Genomic DNA, 16108 nt, shown 5'->3' on the forward strand with positions numbered 1-16108 from the left:
GTATTGGTCAGTTTGTTTTCCTGATCCTCACTGTGGCTTATGCAAATCATTGCCCTTCCTCCAGACCTCTTTCTCCACTGGCGGCCTTGCCTCCTATCTCACTGAGGAAATCAAGGTGCTCCTGTCAACTTCTAATCCCTCTCTGTACTACCCTCCAGCTCCTTCCTTTCGGTCTCCGAGTCACGCTGATGTTCTTTTGTCTCCGCTTGTGTCCACTTGCAGACTTCAGAGCTTTAGTAGTTGTAGCCCACAGGCTTAGTTGCCCCTCAGCAGGTGGGATCTTCCAGGACCAGGGATCAAACTCATGTCCCCTGCATTGGCAGGTGGATTCTGGTTAAGAATCAGGGAAGTCCACCACTGTGCTCTTGCTGCAGCTCTAAGACCAGATGGCTATTCTGCGAGATGACACCTCTCTCCTCAATACACTTAAATCTCTTTCTTTAAATAACACAATAACAACAACAAAATTCCTAGAAAGACTCATCTTGATTCACTTTGTCATTCCCATTCATTTTTTCATCTACCACAATCTAGATTTTGCTCCTACCTCCTGGCAAGAAAGACCACCACCTTCCTTACTGCTGAGTCCAAAGGCCTCTCTTTAATTCTTACCTGCTTTCTCTATAGCGTTTGATGCTGCTGATCTAATGACGGTCCCACCCATCCTATTCTTGGCCTCCTTAGTGGGTGTTTGATTCTCTGTCCCAGCTTTAAGCCTTAATGTGACCACATGTTCTGTCCTTGACCCTTTTCCCTGTCCTTCCTTTCTCTCACATCTTGTCACTCTCATGCTCCCTGGCTCCTCCTCACTTTCATTCTGCATAATCCACTCCGTGGGATTCCATGTCAGTTTTTATATTGATGACTTACAGATTGAGTCAGTATGTAATCAATTCTGAGTTCCAAATGATAATATCCAGGGCTCCTGCTGCTGCTCCCCCTATGGTGGAGGTTCCATGGGTACTTCAAGCTCAATTTGTGTGAAGTTGACCTCAGTATCTCCCTCCACCTCACACCTGCTCCCCTGTATGCCCAGTGATGCCACCTGGAACCATCAAGCCAGAAACTGTACTCTTTGTAACATTTTCATATCTCTCGTCTTCATTGCTTTGAACCATGTTAGGTTCTTACTATCTCTTGTTTGGAGCCCCACAGGGATCTCCTAACCAGTGCTCCCACCTTCAGTCTTGCTGACCTCTTATTGTCACCAGAGTCATCTTTCCAAAAAACAAAACTTTTTGCCATGCCCCAGCCCAAACCCTTTAAAGGATCCCTGTTGCCTACAGGACAAAGTTCAAGCTCCACTGCACGGTTTAAAGCAGCTTGCATGGCCTGCACCTGCCCTGCCCCCTCTCTTTCCCTGAACTCCTGCCCCACTCAACACCTTGCTGTTCTCCAAAGTCACCGTGTCTTTGCCTGGACTAGCCCCGAGTTCAGAATACCCTCCTCTTCCCTGCCTGCTTGGTGGACGCCACTTAACTTTTGAGACTCAGTTCAATCACAGCTTCCTCTAGAAAACCTCTGATTGCTTTCGTAGAGCAGAATTGATCCCTCCTCCCTTTGTGTTGTAACTGGGGCCTTGGTGGGGTGGGAGGAGCTGATGGGGTGCTCTGCTCCCCACCCAGAGCCGTGCATGCTGAGACCAAGGGCCTTGTCTTTCATCACTGTGTGCCTGGCGCCTTACCCAACACCTGGCAGATCTCAGTATACTGCTTCTCTTGGTGCTGAATGGGAAAGTGGGTATGTGGGAGGCCCTGGGAGAATTTTGAGTTTCAACTATAGGAGCGTCTTGGACTGAGAACAGGGCTGTGAGACTTTATTTATGCAAGGAAAGCACCCCCTCCCTCGCTTCACCCGTTACTTCTTGGGCACCCCTCCCTGCGCTGCGGTGGGTCCCCGGTAGGCAAGGTGGTTGTCGGTAGGCTTTCCTGAAGGCACTGTGTCTAGTGTTGAGATGAATCCTCTTCCAGCGGCATCTGGAGGAAAGTGCCTGCAAGAGAGGCGTGAGCCAAATGGCAGGGGGCAGAGCATGGATGGCAGGAGCTGATGGGGTGCTCAGAGCTTTGGTACCCAGTTACTCAGTGCCTGGGTCCTGTCTTTGTGAGACATGCTGGGCCGCTCATATACAGAAAAAAAAAATCCTAATTCAGTTTTTCCTCACCATGTCTGTGTACAGCGGGTCCCAATCCCACTCTAAAAAGCTGGAGCCCACCTTGTGATTGGATCCTTAGCATTCCCCCTTCTGTTTGTTCTGGGCATAGTGCCAGCAGGACAGGGCCAGGGACTGGGGCTGAGGTCTTTTTTACCTGAGGCTTTAGCATAAACTGTCTGCTGGTCTCTGCTCTGGGTGACACAGGACAGGTACATCTTCTGGTCCTCGATCTTTTCCACATTGACGTTCAGCACAGCCAGAGAGCCCAGGGGAATCAAGCTGGGAGAGGAGGTGGCTTAGCCCCACTCGCGTAAGCCGCTGGGCCCTGCCCCTCAACTCTCTGTCCTCCCCTATACTTCTCTTCATCTTACCTTGTCTCAAGGACTTAAGTGGCTCCCGGCTCAGGGTCCATCTGCCAACAACCAGAGTTGCATGGCAGAGGTTCTGATCTGGCCAGGGGACCAAAGGACTGTTGGCTGGGGAAGCAGCATGACAGATCTTCTGCACCCCAACTGCCCCCTCAATGGCCAACACGCCTAAGATTTGTACTTACTTTTTTAAGAAAATAATCTGATTTTTTGTTTGTTTGTTTAATTTTTTGGCTACACCATGTAGCACATGGGGTCTTAGTTCTCTGATCAGGGACTGAACCCACATCCTCTGCATTGGAAGTGAAGTGTATTAACCACTGGACTGCCAGGGAAGTACCCCATACTTACTTTTTGAACCTGATGTTGAAATTTACTGTTAACAGCCCCTCTCCAGACAGGTAAGCAGTTTTAGAAAAGGTCTCATCTATCAAGGCTGCCAGGGACCCTCCATGGGCAAACCTGGGGGAGGGGGCAGGGAGTAAGGCCAGGGACAGAAAACAACACTCCCCCCGCCGCCACCACTCCCATCTTTCCCCAGGAAAGGAAAGGAAATGGATCTGGATCCTGTCTGATCAAACCAGTCAAAATCAGCTGGTTTTTCTTCCACGTTACTACAGCCTGTGTTAGCAACCACTGATACCTTTATTGTATTTCACCAGGAAAAAAATTTTTTTCTGATAGAATGAATGGAAGAACCTTTTTGTTTGATTCATCACCTAATTGCTGGTAGCAATTACCCTGGTTTGGAAAGGTACACTCCTTCAGGGGATGGAAAAATCCCTGCACTTTTGGGCTTTAGTCTCTAAACTATGACCTTGGGCAGCTCTCGCCTCACCAGTCACTTAGGCCAGTGTTGAGCCCACATTTTCAAGATGGGTAACCATGAAACTTGACCTAGGACCTATTCAGTAATGACAAGATGGAGTGCTGGGCAGCGCTGCCTGTGGAAAGCTGAGAGCCAGCTTCAGCAGATGCTGCAAACACTTGCTTTATTTAAAGGGTGCAAATTCTTGTTCTCACTTGTGTAACCTGACTTTCTTCATGCCAAAGCTCCATTGCTGGTTAAGTTGGGGAAAATAGAAAGGCACCGAGTTTTAGAAAGCGGGTAACTCGAAAGAGATTCCAGTTTCTGACTTTCAACAGCGTGACCCCGATTCTCCACAGACCAGGTCAGCTTCCCAGCTGTGCTATCACAGGTTACCCTTCTGTGCCTGCAACCAGCAGGCTTCCCACACCCCTGCTTCTGCTCCCTTTGGTGGAAAGTACTGGGGGCTGTGCAACCACACCCGCCTGGTTTGACTCCTTGCTCCACCTTCACTACCTGTTTGATCTTGTGCAAGTTGCTAAACCTTTCTGAGCCTTAGTTTTCTCACTGTGAATTGTGAATAAAAATAATTTGTTTCCCATCAGATCAAATGAGGTAATGTTTATAAACCTTTACATACGCCTCTAACCACTTTCCTTCCCACATGGCTTGAAATAGGGGAAGAGTTGTAGCCAAAGAACAGTAAGCCTGCTCTTCCCTCTTTGTTCAGGGCCCAGGACCCAGTGGCAAGTGTGAAGATGCTTCAGGGTAGCTCTTGGTCAGTTGTTCTACCCTGCCTCATTGCCTTGGGGCTGGACGGGTGCTTGTAAGATAATAGAATATGTATATATGGTGTGCTGTGCTTAGTCGCTTAGTCATGCCAGACTCTTTGTGACCCCATTGACTGTAGCCCACCAGGATCCTCTGTTCATGGGGATTCTCCAGGCAAGAATACTGGAGTGAGTTGCCGTGCCCTCCTACAGGGGATCTTCCCAACCCAGGGATTGAACCCAGGTCTACTGCTTTGCAGGCAGATTCTTTACCATCTGAGTCAAGGGAAGCCCTGGAATACTGGAGTGGGTAGCCTATGCCTTCTCCAGGGGATCTTGGTCTCTGCCCCTGGGTCCTGGCACAGAGCTCCTGAAACCCTCATAATTTCCTGTGTGATAAGAATGTCTCCTGTTCTAACAAGGTGACTCTGGGTGGGCTCCTGGTTGAGGGCTGGTTACCAGAAAGACCAAGCCATGATTAGAAGCTTGGAATTTTCAATCCTGCCCCCACAACCTCTAGTTCAGTTGAGAAGGGAGAAGGGCGGAAAATGAAGTTAATGATGGATCATACCTATGTGTTGCAGCCTCCATGAAAATTCCAGTTAGTATGGGTTGGCGAACACATCCACCCTAGGAGGGTGATGCGCCACGCCTTCACAAGGACAGAAGCTCATGCACTCAGGATGTGTTCCCAGACCTTCTCTTACAGACTTCTTCCATTTGGATGTTCATCCTTTGGTAGTGGTTTAGTCACTCAGTCGTGTCTGACTCTTTGTGACCCCATGGACTGTAGCCCACCAGGCTTCTGTGTCCATGGGATTTTCCAGGCAAGTGTACTGGAGTGGATTGCCATTTACTTCTCCAGGGGACCTTCCCCACCCAGCATCTCCTGTATTGCAGGCAGATTCTTTACCAACTGAGCTACTAGGGAAGCCTGTTTATCCTTTACCATATCATTAATAAACTGGTAAACATAAGTAAGTGTTTCTTTGAGTTCTGTAAATTGTTCTACTAAATTCATCCGACCAGAGGAAAGGGTACTGGGAACCACCAGTTACTGCCAGATCAGAAATTGTGGGCAACCTGTGCACCTACACTTGCAGTTGGCATCTAAAGAAGGGTGGAAGCAGTCTTGTGGGACTGAGACTTTAACCTGTAGGGTCTGACTCTATCTCCAGGTAGACAGTGTCAGAATGGAGTTCTAGTGTAGAACCCCCCACCCCCAGTTGGTGTCACAGAGAATCGTTTGGTGTTGGGGGAGCGCCCAGCCATTTGGTGACTGAAGTGTCAGAAGTGAAGTGTTTTGTGTGAGAGTGAAGGAGGCTCACAGGAAAGAAAGACAGCAGGATGTACAAGGTTTTTCCTTACACAGGAGATAGACTGACCTGGGTGTTTCTAATTCAGTGCTGATCCCTTCTTGGATCCCCTCAATCTTCTAGCCTCAGTGTTGAGTGGTCCTCTTCTGCCTTTCCAGCCCCACCTCCATGAGTCCCTAAATAAAAGGCCACATTCCACCCTATCCCTGCCTCTTTGGGGGGTTTTCCTCTTCATAAGGGAGGGGACCTGTGGCCTGGGTAGAGCTCTGACCTAGTCCCCCAGTGTCTGCACGCACTCGTGTGGATGTCCCCATGGAAGACACCTTCAGGATGGCCAAGGTGACGAAAGGGCTGCAGTCGGAATCCATGGCTTGCAGAGGTGCTGACATCTAACGATCTCTTTGAATTCTGTTTAACTGCAACTCAGTCTCTCTCAGGTCTTGGGACCCTTACGTTTTCTCCTTCCCTCCCCTCTCTCCTCTCCCTTGCAAGAATTCTGACCCCACAGTTGGCCTTCAGTGACTGTCTAAAGCAGGAACAGGGATCAAGAAGGCAGACAAACGTGGACCTGGTGACCCAGTGTCCTTAAGCAAGAGGCTCAGGGCCCGTCTGAGCGTGTATTTATGTCTAGTGTGAATGTATTTACGTCCAGTGTGAGTTCTTTCCTGGGTCTCTTCCCAGTTTGAAGGCATCAAAGTACAGAAGAAGCAATGGATTTGGAGTCCCACCTCCTGGGTTAGAGTCCTGGATCTGACCTTAACTGCCTGTGCCTGCCTTGGGCAAGATCACTTACCTCTGTGTGCCTCAGTTTGCCCACTGGGCAAAGGTGAAGTTTGGAGAGATAGCCTGATAGCTGTATTGTGCTTTATGGTTTATGAGTATGTACACACAGGCCCTTTATATCTCTTAGCTGTTCTGGGAGGTAGATGTTACTGCCCCGAGATTTAGGTAAGGAGACTGAAGTGCACGCATGCTAAGTCATTTCCATCGTGTCCAACTCTTTGTGACCCCATGGACTGTAACCCACCAGGCTTCTCTGTCCATGGGATTTTCCAGGCAAGAATACTGGAGTGGGTTGCCATTTCCTTTTCCAGGAGACTGAAGGCTAGGAGACAGAGGTTAAATTGCTTGCTTGGGGTCTTCATACAAGCAGTGGCAGAGCAGGACTGGAAGCCTGGCCCTTAACTCCAGATCTTGTCATCTTCTGAGTCCACTACACCCTTCTCAGAGTGGCTTCTAAGGCCCCTTCTTACTGAAAAATTCCCAGGCCTGGAATAAGGAGACTGTCCCTTATCTGCCCAATGGGGACAGAACCAGATGACAGAATATCCTTCCACATCTGACACTGAGAGACTGAAGCCCAGTGCCTCCCACTCTCCATCCAACTCCTTAGAGAGAGGTCCAGAGCCCAGAGGCTGGCCGAGCCCAATCCACCCCCTTGGCCAAGTCCAGGAAACAGCCAAAGATGTCCTCCCTTGGGTTAGCCTGTTATCTTACCCTGGGACCCCCTCCAGGTAGGGGCCTGGTTGGAAAAGACAGATGGACTTCTTCTCGGATGGTTGGAAAAAGATGACATACTCGTAGCCTTGTCCTTCCCTTTCAATACACCTGGTGAAGAGGCGCCAGTCACTTTTGTCTGGGGAGAGATGGGCAGTGACACAGCTGAAGGAGGGAGTGTGTGAGGGCAGGGGCACGAGTCAGGAGGCAGCGTCAGTCATTCAGCAGCAGAGCCGGAGCTGGCCTCTGGCACACCGCTGCGGAGAGAACCAGAGGACACGCCGCGGGCTCTGCTCTTGGGGAGTCTTCAACTGGAGGGTGAGTCTCTGACCTGTCCTCAAGGTCTTTGGTCTGAGGGGACGCAGCCCTGTCCTCGGGAGCCCTGGGTTTGAGGGGACTCAGCCCTGTCCTCGGGAGCCCTGGGTCTGAGGGGATGCAGCCCTGTCCTCGGGAGCCCTGAATCTTGAGGAAGAGACACTCATGAAGTTCCCTGGCTGAGAGTAAATGTAGGGTCAGAGACAAGTCAGACTTTAAGAGGCCTTAAACATTGAAAATTAAAATGTAAGGCATTTAATTCACATGTAGTTCAAAATAAAAATACTGAACAGAAAAATAAGTGGATATGAACCCCCCAAAGTTCTGATTTTATTTTTTCCTCAAGGCACCTATAAGAACCATATCCTTCTTGGATGAAAAACAAAGTCTTCAAAAATTTTTGATGTAACTTTGTTTTTTCCATAAACTGAATGGACCATCCAGTTGGCACTTGGTTGGAAGAACACTTGTGTGAGTGAGAGAGACATGTTAACCCGTCCATGTCCATGCACACGCAGAGAGATCAAAGTGGCTCTATTGCTCTGACCTGTGGGTGTTTCAGGAGTCTCTGGGCCTAGCAGAACAGGGATGGTGTGGAAGTCTGCAGTGGGCAAGGGGGAATCCTCAGACCTTTGTGGGGTGGGGAGGAGGATTTGGGATAAGACTTGACAGTAGGCAAGCATCCCTGGTGAGAAGGCCGATGGGTGGAGGGCTGAGTCAGCGGTTCTCCAGTGGGTGCACTCTGGGCTGGGAGCAGAGGCGGTTGCTAGGGCGTGCTCTCATCCCCCAGGAGGAGGGGATAGGGGGCAGGGGCTGAGAGGACGCTTTCCTCATCCGTGTGCCTGGGGCTGCATCATGAGGGGTGGACTTGCCATCAAGAACTTCTGGCTGAGAATTGGCAGAGAGCTTGTGAGTTTCCTCCCCAAAAGTCTCTGGCTGCGGGAAAAGGGACTGGCTGAACTGATTCCAGTGGGCTGGGGCGTGTGCGTGCCAAGGGCCGCTCTCAGGCCAGGCCTTACCTGAGTTAGCTGATAACTCTAGTGGGAGCTTGAAGCCCCGGATGTGGTCTCTGTTGGACCTGAAGGAAGGCACTCTGACCCAGCCATCTGTCTTGGTCTTCTCCAGGAATTCATGGTACAGTCTCAGCATGTCTGGACCCCAGCTGGCATTGGGGAGGGCATAATTCTTACCCTCTGTCATCTCCTGACAGAATCTTGAGACCTGGGCAGGAAAGATTGGGGAGATTAGATGGCTTTCTGGAAGGCAGACTGTGGCTTGGGCTGCAGGACCTGTACGTAATGTAACCCTGGGTTCTTGGACTCCTCAATCACTTTTGTCAGTGTTGAGGGAAATGGCCCTTGGGGACTCCTGAGAGTGACCAAGCAAGGGGAAAAGTGAAAATCACTCAGTCATGTCCGTCTCTTTGTGACCCCATGTCCATGGAATTCTCCAGGCCAGAATACTGGAGTGGGTAACCTTTCCCTTCTCCAGGGAAGCTTCCCAATCCAGGGATCAAACCCAGGTCTCCCACATTGCAGGCAGATTCTTTACCAGCTGAGTCACAAGGGAAGCCCACAAATACTGGAGTGGGTAGCCTATCCCTTTTCCAGTGGATCTTCCCGACCTAGGAATTGAACTCGGGTCTCCTACATTGTAGGTGGATTCTTTACCAACTGAGCTATCAGGCTAGGGGACACTAATGTGCAAAGGAAGGGAAGGAAAGGCACTGGGGCTGACAATTAAAGGCAGCAGCTCTGTGATGGTGCAGTATAACTGCCCTGTTTTAAAACCTGAGAAGGGACTTCCCTGCTGGTCCAGTGATTAAGAATCCACCTTGCAATGGAGGGGTTGAAGGTTCAATCCCTGGTCAGGGAAATAAAATCTCACATGCTGAGGAGCAACTAAGCCTGTGTGCCACAGTACTGAGTCTGTGCCACAACTAGAGTCAGGGTGCTGGAATGAAAGATCCTGCATGTTGCAAAGAAGATCCTGTGTGCTACAGCTAACACCCAACACAGCCAAACAAGAACAAAAATGAAAACCACCTGGAGCTGTTCTTCGAGGCTGAGAATGGCTAGTATTAGCCCCACTGTACAGATGGGAAAACTGAGGAACTATGGCTAAGGTTGCCAAACTTATGAGCATATGAGCTGATGGTTGGACTAGAGCTCTTTCTGTGTGTGCTAAGTTGCTTCAGTTGGTTCCGACTCTTTGCGACACTGTGGACCGTGGCCCGCCAGGCTCCTCTGTCCATGGAATTCTCCAGGCAAGAACACTGGGGTGGGTTGCTGTGGCTTCCTCCAGGGGATCTTCCTAACCCAGGGATCGAACCTGTGTCTTTTTTGTCTCCTGGATGGCAGGTGGGTTCTTTACCATTAATGCCACCTGGGAAGCTCAGAGCTCATTCTGAGCAACTGTCTACCTCGGGTGGGGGGAGGGGCGGGAGTGGGCCTACAGGTGAGGACCATTGTTACTCACCTCAGGGGCTACTTCAGCTCTGTCCATAGCTGTCCTCACCCTGAAGTGAGTAACAATGGGGAAGTGGGGAGTGGGGGCTCTTTTGAAACATGTTTTGGGCACCCGCAGTGGTGCAATACCTTCTGTGGGATGAAGAGGAGTCCTCTGTGGCACCAGATGCTCATGCACCAACTGCAACCATGGGCAACAGACCAGCTGTTTGCTAAGGCCACGCACAGCATCCTTTGTCTGGGGATGTCCCAACAGTCTGAGCCCCGTAGGAGGAAAGTGATTGGTGATCACACAAGATTCAGATCAGAAGCAAAGTAACCTGGTGGTCTTAGTTTGGGATCTGGACTACTTGGTTTCCTTTGCCAAATCAAATAGCTCCTAGTAAGCTGCTCACCTGCCCTGGCCATGATCTTGGAAGAGGAGATTTGGGTTGGTCCCTATGGTGGCTCAGACGATAAAGAGTCCGCCTGCAGTGAAGAAGACTTGGGTTCGATCCTTGAGTCAGGAAGATCCTTGGAGAAGGAAATGGCAGCTTGCTCCAGCATTCTTGCCTGAAGAGGCCCATGGACAGAGGAGCCTGGTGGGCTACAGTCCACGGGGTTGCAAAGAATCACAACTTAGCGACGGAACAACAGCAACTATACCCTTGGGCTCCAGAAGGGCTGTGCATTTGGCTGAACTGAGAACTCACTCACCAGGGACTCCGTGGAGGATCCAAAGGCTGAGGCAGGGTTGAATCTGGGCAGGAGGTGGGTGGCGCCAGGACGCGCTCCATGGTGACCAAGTATCACTGCCGCCTGGAAGCCTCTTCGTAGCATGACTGAGCGCTGAGCTGCAGGGCTGTAGCAGTGAGGCCAGTGAGGGCTTTCCAGCTGCTTCTTGGTGCTGTCCGTGCAGCTGCCTCTCAGACAAGCCTCCCTCCTCTCTGTCTCAGGCTTTTATTAGAAAGCTGCCACCACAGATGACTAGGAAAGGCTGGGCTGGTTTGATGCAACACCCACAGATGCTTGGGGCCTCTAGCTGGTGCAGAGCCCCATCCAGCCCTTGGGGAGAGGCAGGTGCTGCTTGGGCATGAATGTGGAGCAGGGCTGGCCTCAGTTCAGAAATATTTGTTGAAGGAGCAAAAGAGTACTTAATGAAATAGTATAGTGTGTATATGGAACTTCAGAGAGTTGCCCTGGAGCTTTTCTGAGAAGAACCTAATAACACTCCCAGAAAGGAAAGGGAGGTCTGATCCTTGACTGGAGGTTGTTGATGGAGAATCTGTGTATGTTGGTGAAGTTTTGGCAGCAGACGGTGCTGGGAGTGAGATGGGGAGCAGGGCAGCAGAGGTTCTGTCAATGGCAGGTCTAGGAAAGAGCCAGTTTTGAGTGGGGGAGTGGGGAAGAGGTGCTCAGTCTGCAAGGGTGTGAACTCTTTTTGGTGGCGGTATTTCTTCTACTGAATTAAAACTGCCAATTTCCAACTAAAAGTCCCAGATTTTAATTTACCAGAATAAACATGGAAATTTAAATATTTTACCCCACCTTCTGTAGTTAGTTTCCCTTAGAATATAAGTATTTTCCTCACTCTTATCAAGATTTGAAATGAAACTTCTTCAAGGACTGGGGGAACTCAGGTTTTTGATTGATTCAGTCTCTGGATCTAACCATAAATATTTGAACTAGTTGCCAACATTTAAAAACAAGGAGTTTCATAGAGAGCAGAAGGCCACAGACCTCCAGATAAGTGGAAGGATCTGGCAACAGGGCATCTTCATTCCTGTGTAGCAGCCACGGGCTGGAGTGGATGCACTGTGCCCTTTGGCTTGCCCCAGGCCTCGGCAATCCTGAACATTCCTTCATTCCATCTGCCAGCCTCTATGTTCAGTTCAGTTCAGTTGCTCACTCGTGTCTGACTCTTTGAGAGCCCCTTGGACTGCGGCACGCCAGGCTTCCCTGTCCATCACCAATTCCCAGAGCTTACTCAAACTCATGTTCATCGAGTCGATGATTCCATCCAACCACCTCATCCTCTGTCATTCCCTTCTTCTCCTGCCTTCAATCTTTCCCAGCATCTGGGTCTTTTCCAATGAATCAGTTCTTTGCATCAGGTGGTCAAAATATTGGAATTTCAGCTTCAGCATCAGTCCTTCCAATGAATATTCAGGTTGATTTCCTTCAGGATTGCCTGGTTTGATCTCCCTGCAGTCCAAGGGACTCTCAAGAGTCTTCTCCAAAACCACAGTTCAAAAACATCAATTCTTTGGCACTCAGCTTTATTTATGGTCCAACTCTCACATCCATACATGACTACTGGAAAAACCATTCTAGACAGCATATTGAAAAGCAGAAATGTTACTTTGCCAACAAACGTCCATCAAAGCTGCCAGCCTCCATGTGCAATACTTGATTTGGAAGATGAGACTTGAGGAGGAGACAGGAGAGAAAAGAGGAATCTTAGGAAGGGTAGATGGGAGACTTCCCTGGTATCCCATGGCTAGGACTCTAGCCATGGGATACCAGGGACTGGGTTCAATCCCAGGTCAGGGAACTAGATCCCACATGCTGCAACTAAGACCTGGAGGAACCAGATAAACACTTTAAAAAAAAAGTAGACAGACTGAAGAAGAGGCGGAGGAAAAGGAAGCAGGGAGGAGAAGGATTCATGGGGGGGGCAGGGTTGGAGGCTGGGAGCTGATCCCAGGAAGTTTGCCCTGGGAGAAGAAGAGAGGGGCTGTTGTCCCAAGAAGAATCAGTAGCTGAATCTGGGAACGGAAATCCTTGTTTCATTGCCTGGGTTCACTATCTGGTTCCTGACACAGAGCTCCTAAATCCCTTGAAATTTCCTGGGTGATAGGAACATCTTTTGTTTTGGTGAGGTGACTCTGAGTGGGCTCCAGAGAGCCTCAGGATGGGGGCTGGTTACCGGAAAGACCAAGCCGTGGTTAGAAGCTTGGAATTTTCAGCCTCACCTCCCATCTGTCAGGAAGGGGAGGGGGTTGGAGACGGAGTTAATGATTCATCATCCTTACATGATGAAAGTGGAAGTTGCGTATGACTCTTTGTGGCCCCATAGTCTATACAGCCAACGGAATTCTCCAGGCCAGAATACTGGAGTGGGTTCCCTTTTCCATGGGATCTTCCCAATCCAGGGATTAAACCCAGGTCTCCAGCATTGCAGGTGGATTCTTTACCTGTCGAGAGGCCTCCATAAAAACCCCAGAATGTAGGGTTTGGAGTGCTTCTAGGTTGGCACACTCCAACTTCCATGATCAGTTCAGTTCAGTTGCTCAGCCGTGTCAGACTCTTTGCAGGATCCTTCCAAATATTGCTCTACATAGCTCTTCATCTGACTGTTCATCTACATCTTTCATAATACCCTTTAATAAATCATAAGCCAATAAGTGTAAAACTGTTCCTGAATTTGACAAACTGTTCTAGCCAATGATCAAATCTGAGGAGAGGAGTGGTCATGGGAAGATCTGATTTGTAGCCAAGTCGGACAGAAGTTGTGAGTAATGTGGTGACTGGCATTTGAGGTGAGGCACAGTCTTGTGGGACTGAGCCTTTAACCCATGGGGTCTGTGCTAACTTTGGTTAGTGTCAGAATTGAATTATGGAGCATCCATCTGGTGTCATAGAGAATTGCTTGGTGAGGAGGAAAACCGCACACATCAGACATTAGCGTGTGTGTGTGTGAGCAAAGGGAAAACACAGGAAATTTTTCCTATAATCACCCTCCTACTTTAGTTGTTTTGTAGCTTTTGATTAAATTAACTTTCAAAACCTGAAATCACTATGATTATGTAAATTTTGTTCTCAGCCTTGCCATATGCTATAGTTACATTTTCTTTCTTGTATAAGTTTTATTTTCTGTGAATTGATCATTTCCAAGGTTCAGCTAGACAATGTGGTCCAGGAGAATACAGGGAAATTGAAGGACAGTGGTTGAGATGCTTAGCCTTCATTTCCCAGCTGAAAGGGAGGAGAGAGAAATTTTTTTTTTAAAAAATGAAGATCTGGCAATGGCTGTGATATTTAAGAGAAGATAAAATGAGATCAAGGGTATGACAGATGGAGAGTAACTAGAAAGAAAGATATCTGAGGAGAATATCTATGGTGATGGCAAGATTGTACATGAGGTGTTGAATTCCGATGGCTCTTGTAGGATGGAGGATGTTGTTTTCCAAGGCCATCTAGGAAGAGAAAAATTAAGATTGTGGAGAAAGCACTCTTCTCCTCCCTTTGAACTCCTTGCCCACTATGTCATACATCTTGTGGATTCTTTCTGTGATGCAGAGCACTTCCCACACGTGGGCTGGGAATTCAGCTATCCAGCGAGGTGGAAAGGTGCTTGGCTAGTGCCTTGAACGTGGGTTCTGACCACAGCCCTTCTCCTTCTGTGTGAACTCAGCTCAGAAAGAACAAAGAACACTCCGCACAGAGAAAAAACTTTTCTCCAAACCTGGATTCTCAGGATAAGCAATTGGAAAACAGAGGGAAGTCAGTGAAGGCTCAGCATAATTCAGAACTCCTGTTGGATTCTTATTTAGCTTGCTGTCTGCCTCCTGCATTTCCTGTTTGGGACCTTGTAGGGGAATGTTGAGTTTGGAGGCTTTTCTGACTGAGATATGACGTGTCCCCAGAAGCATGGAGGAGGCCTGACCTGGGCACAGAAGAACCAGCTGTGGTGTGCTTGTAAGTGGTAAGGGATTAACACCTCTTAGCAGGGAGGAGAGGGGCTTGCTGGTTGACTCAGCTGGTAAAGAATCTGCCTGCAATACAGGAGACCCTGGTTTGATCCCTGGGTTGTGAAGATCCCCTGGAGAAGGGAATGGCTACCCACTCCAGTATTCTTGTCTGGAGAATTCAATGGACAGAGGAGCCTGGCAGGGGTTGCAAAGAGTTGGACATGACTGAGTGACGAAGAACAACAGAGTAGGGAGGAGAACTCGAATTCGCATTTGCTAGCTTGTGTTGTATAAATGAAACTGGCAAATACTACCAATTAGAGTTCCACTCAGGGGCCACAGGCCTGGAAAAGGTCAGTTTTCATTCCAATCCCAAAGAAAGACAATGCCAAAAAATGTTCAGACTACCACACAATTGCATTCATCTCACAATATCAATAACCTCAGATATGCAGATGACACCACCCTTATGGCAGTAAGCAAAGAGAAACTGAAGAGGCTCTTGATGAAAGTGAAAGAGGAGGGTGAAAAATCTGGCTTAAAACTCAACATTCAAAAAACTAAGATCATGGCATCCGGTCCCACACTTCATGGCAAATATATGGGGAAACAATGGAAACCGTGACAGGCTTTATTTTCTTGGGCTCCAAAATCACTGCAGATGGTGACTGCAGCCATGAAATTAAAAGGCGCCTGCTTCTTGGAACAAAAGCTATGACGAACCTAGACAGCACATTAGAAAGCAGAGACATTACTTCGCCAACAAAGTCCGTCTAGTCAAGGCTATGGTTTTTCCAGTGATCATGTATGGATGTGAGAGTTGAACCATAAAGAAAGCTGAGGGCCAAAGAATTGATGCTTTTGAACTGTGGTGTTGAAGAAGACTCTTGAGAGTCCCTTGGACTGCAAAGAGATCCAACTAGTCCATCCTAAAGGAAATCAGTCCTGAATATTCATTGGAACAACTGATGCTGAAGCTGAAGGTCCAATACTTTGGCCACCTGATGAGAAGAGCTGACTCATTTTGAAAGACCCGGATGCTGGGAAAGATCGAAGGTGGGAGGAGAAGGGGATGACAGAGGATGAGATGGTTGGATGGCGTCACCGACTCGATGGGCATGAATTTGAGCAGGCCCCGGGAGTTGGTGATGGACAGGGAAGCCTGGTGTGCTGCAGTCCATGGGGTCTCAAAGAGTCAGACACGACTGAGTGACTGAACTGAACTCCCTGCTAGGGGGCTTCCCTGGTGGCTCAGATGGTAAAGAATCTGTCTGCAGTGCAGGAGACCCAGGTTCAATCCCTGGGTCAGAAAGATCCCCTGGAGAAGGGAATGGCTACCTACACCAGTATTCTTGCCTGAAGAATTCCATGGACAGAGGAGCCTGGTGGGCTACAGCCCATGGGGTTGCTAAGAGTCAGACGTAACTGAGCAACTAACACTTTCACCCACTCCCTGCTAGGAGTTGTTAATCCCTTACCGCTTACTGGCACGCCACAGTTGGTTCTCCTGTGCACCCCGTGTCAGGTCAGGCCCAGGCTATGCTTCTGGGGACATGTCATGTATAAATATTCCTATGGTGGGGGATCTCAAGCTATCAATATGAGGCCACTGACCCTGACTATGAAGTTGGGAAAAGGTGTGCTCAATTGGTCCTCAGAAGCTGGTAAGCATTGGCTCCCGCACACCACTGAACCAGAAATTTCTTTGGCTTGGGGTGAAGCAACACAGGTAACCAAGTCC

General features: G+C 49.0%; 1 protein-coding gene across 2 annotated transcripts; it reads right to left on the reverse strand.

Moving 5' to 3' along the window:
• Window positions 1-1713: 1713 nt before the first annotated feature.
• THEM5 (thioesterase superfamily member 5) lies at window positions 1714-10604 on the reverse strand. Of its 2 annotated transcripts, XM_055403304.2 has the most exons (6): window positions 10391-10604; window positions 8246-8447; window positions 6912-7050; window positions 2872-2982; window positions 2307-2431; window positions 1777-1990 (listed from the first exon to the last, which is right to left on the reverse strand). In XM_055403304.2, exons 1-6 carry the CDS (start codon window positions 10511-10513, stop codon window positions 1944-1946), a joined length of 747 nt encoding a protein of 248 aa, XP_055259279.2. In that variant the 5' UTR covers window positions 10514-10604; the 3' UTR covers window positions 1777-1943. The 2 variants fall into 2 exon arrangements, with proteins under 2 accessions (XP_088691074.1, XP_055259279.2); XM_088834948.1 differs by lacking the exon at window positions 2307-2431 and having other exon boundaries at window positions 1714-1990.
• Window positions 10605-16108: the final 5504 nt, after the last annotated feature.

The sequence above is a fragment of the Moschus berezovskii genome, chromosome 4 (genome assembly GCF_049115385.1).
Source record: "Moschus berezovskii isolate FMDL1 chromosome 4, NW_MosBer_1.0, whole genome shotgun sequence".
NCBI lineage: Eukaryota > Metazoa > Chordata > Mammalia > Artiodactyla > Moschidae > Moschus > Moschus berezovskii.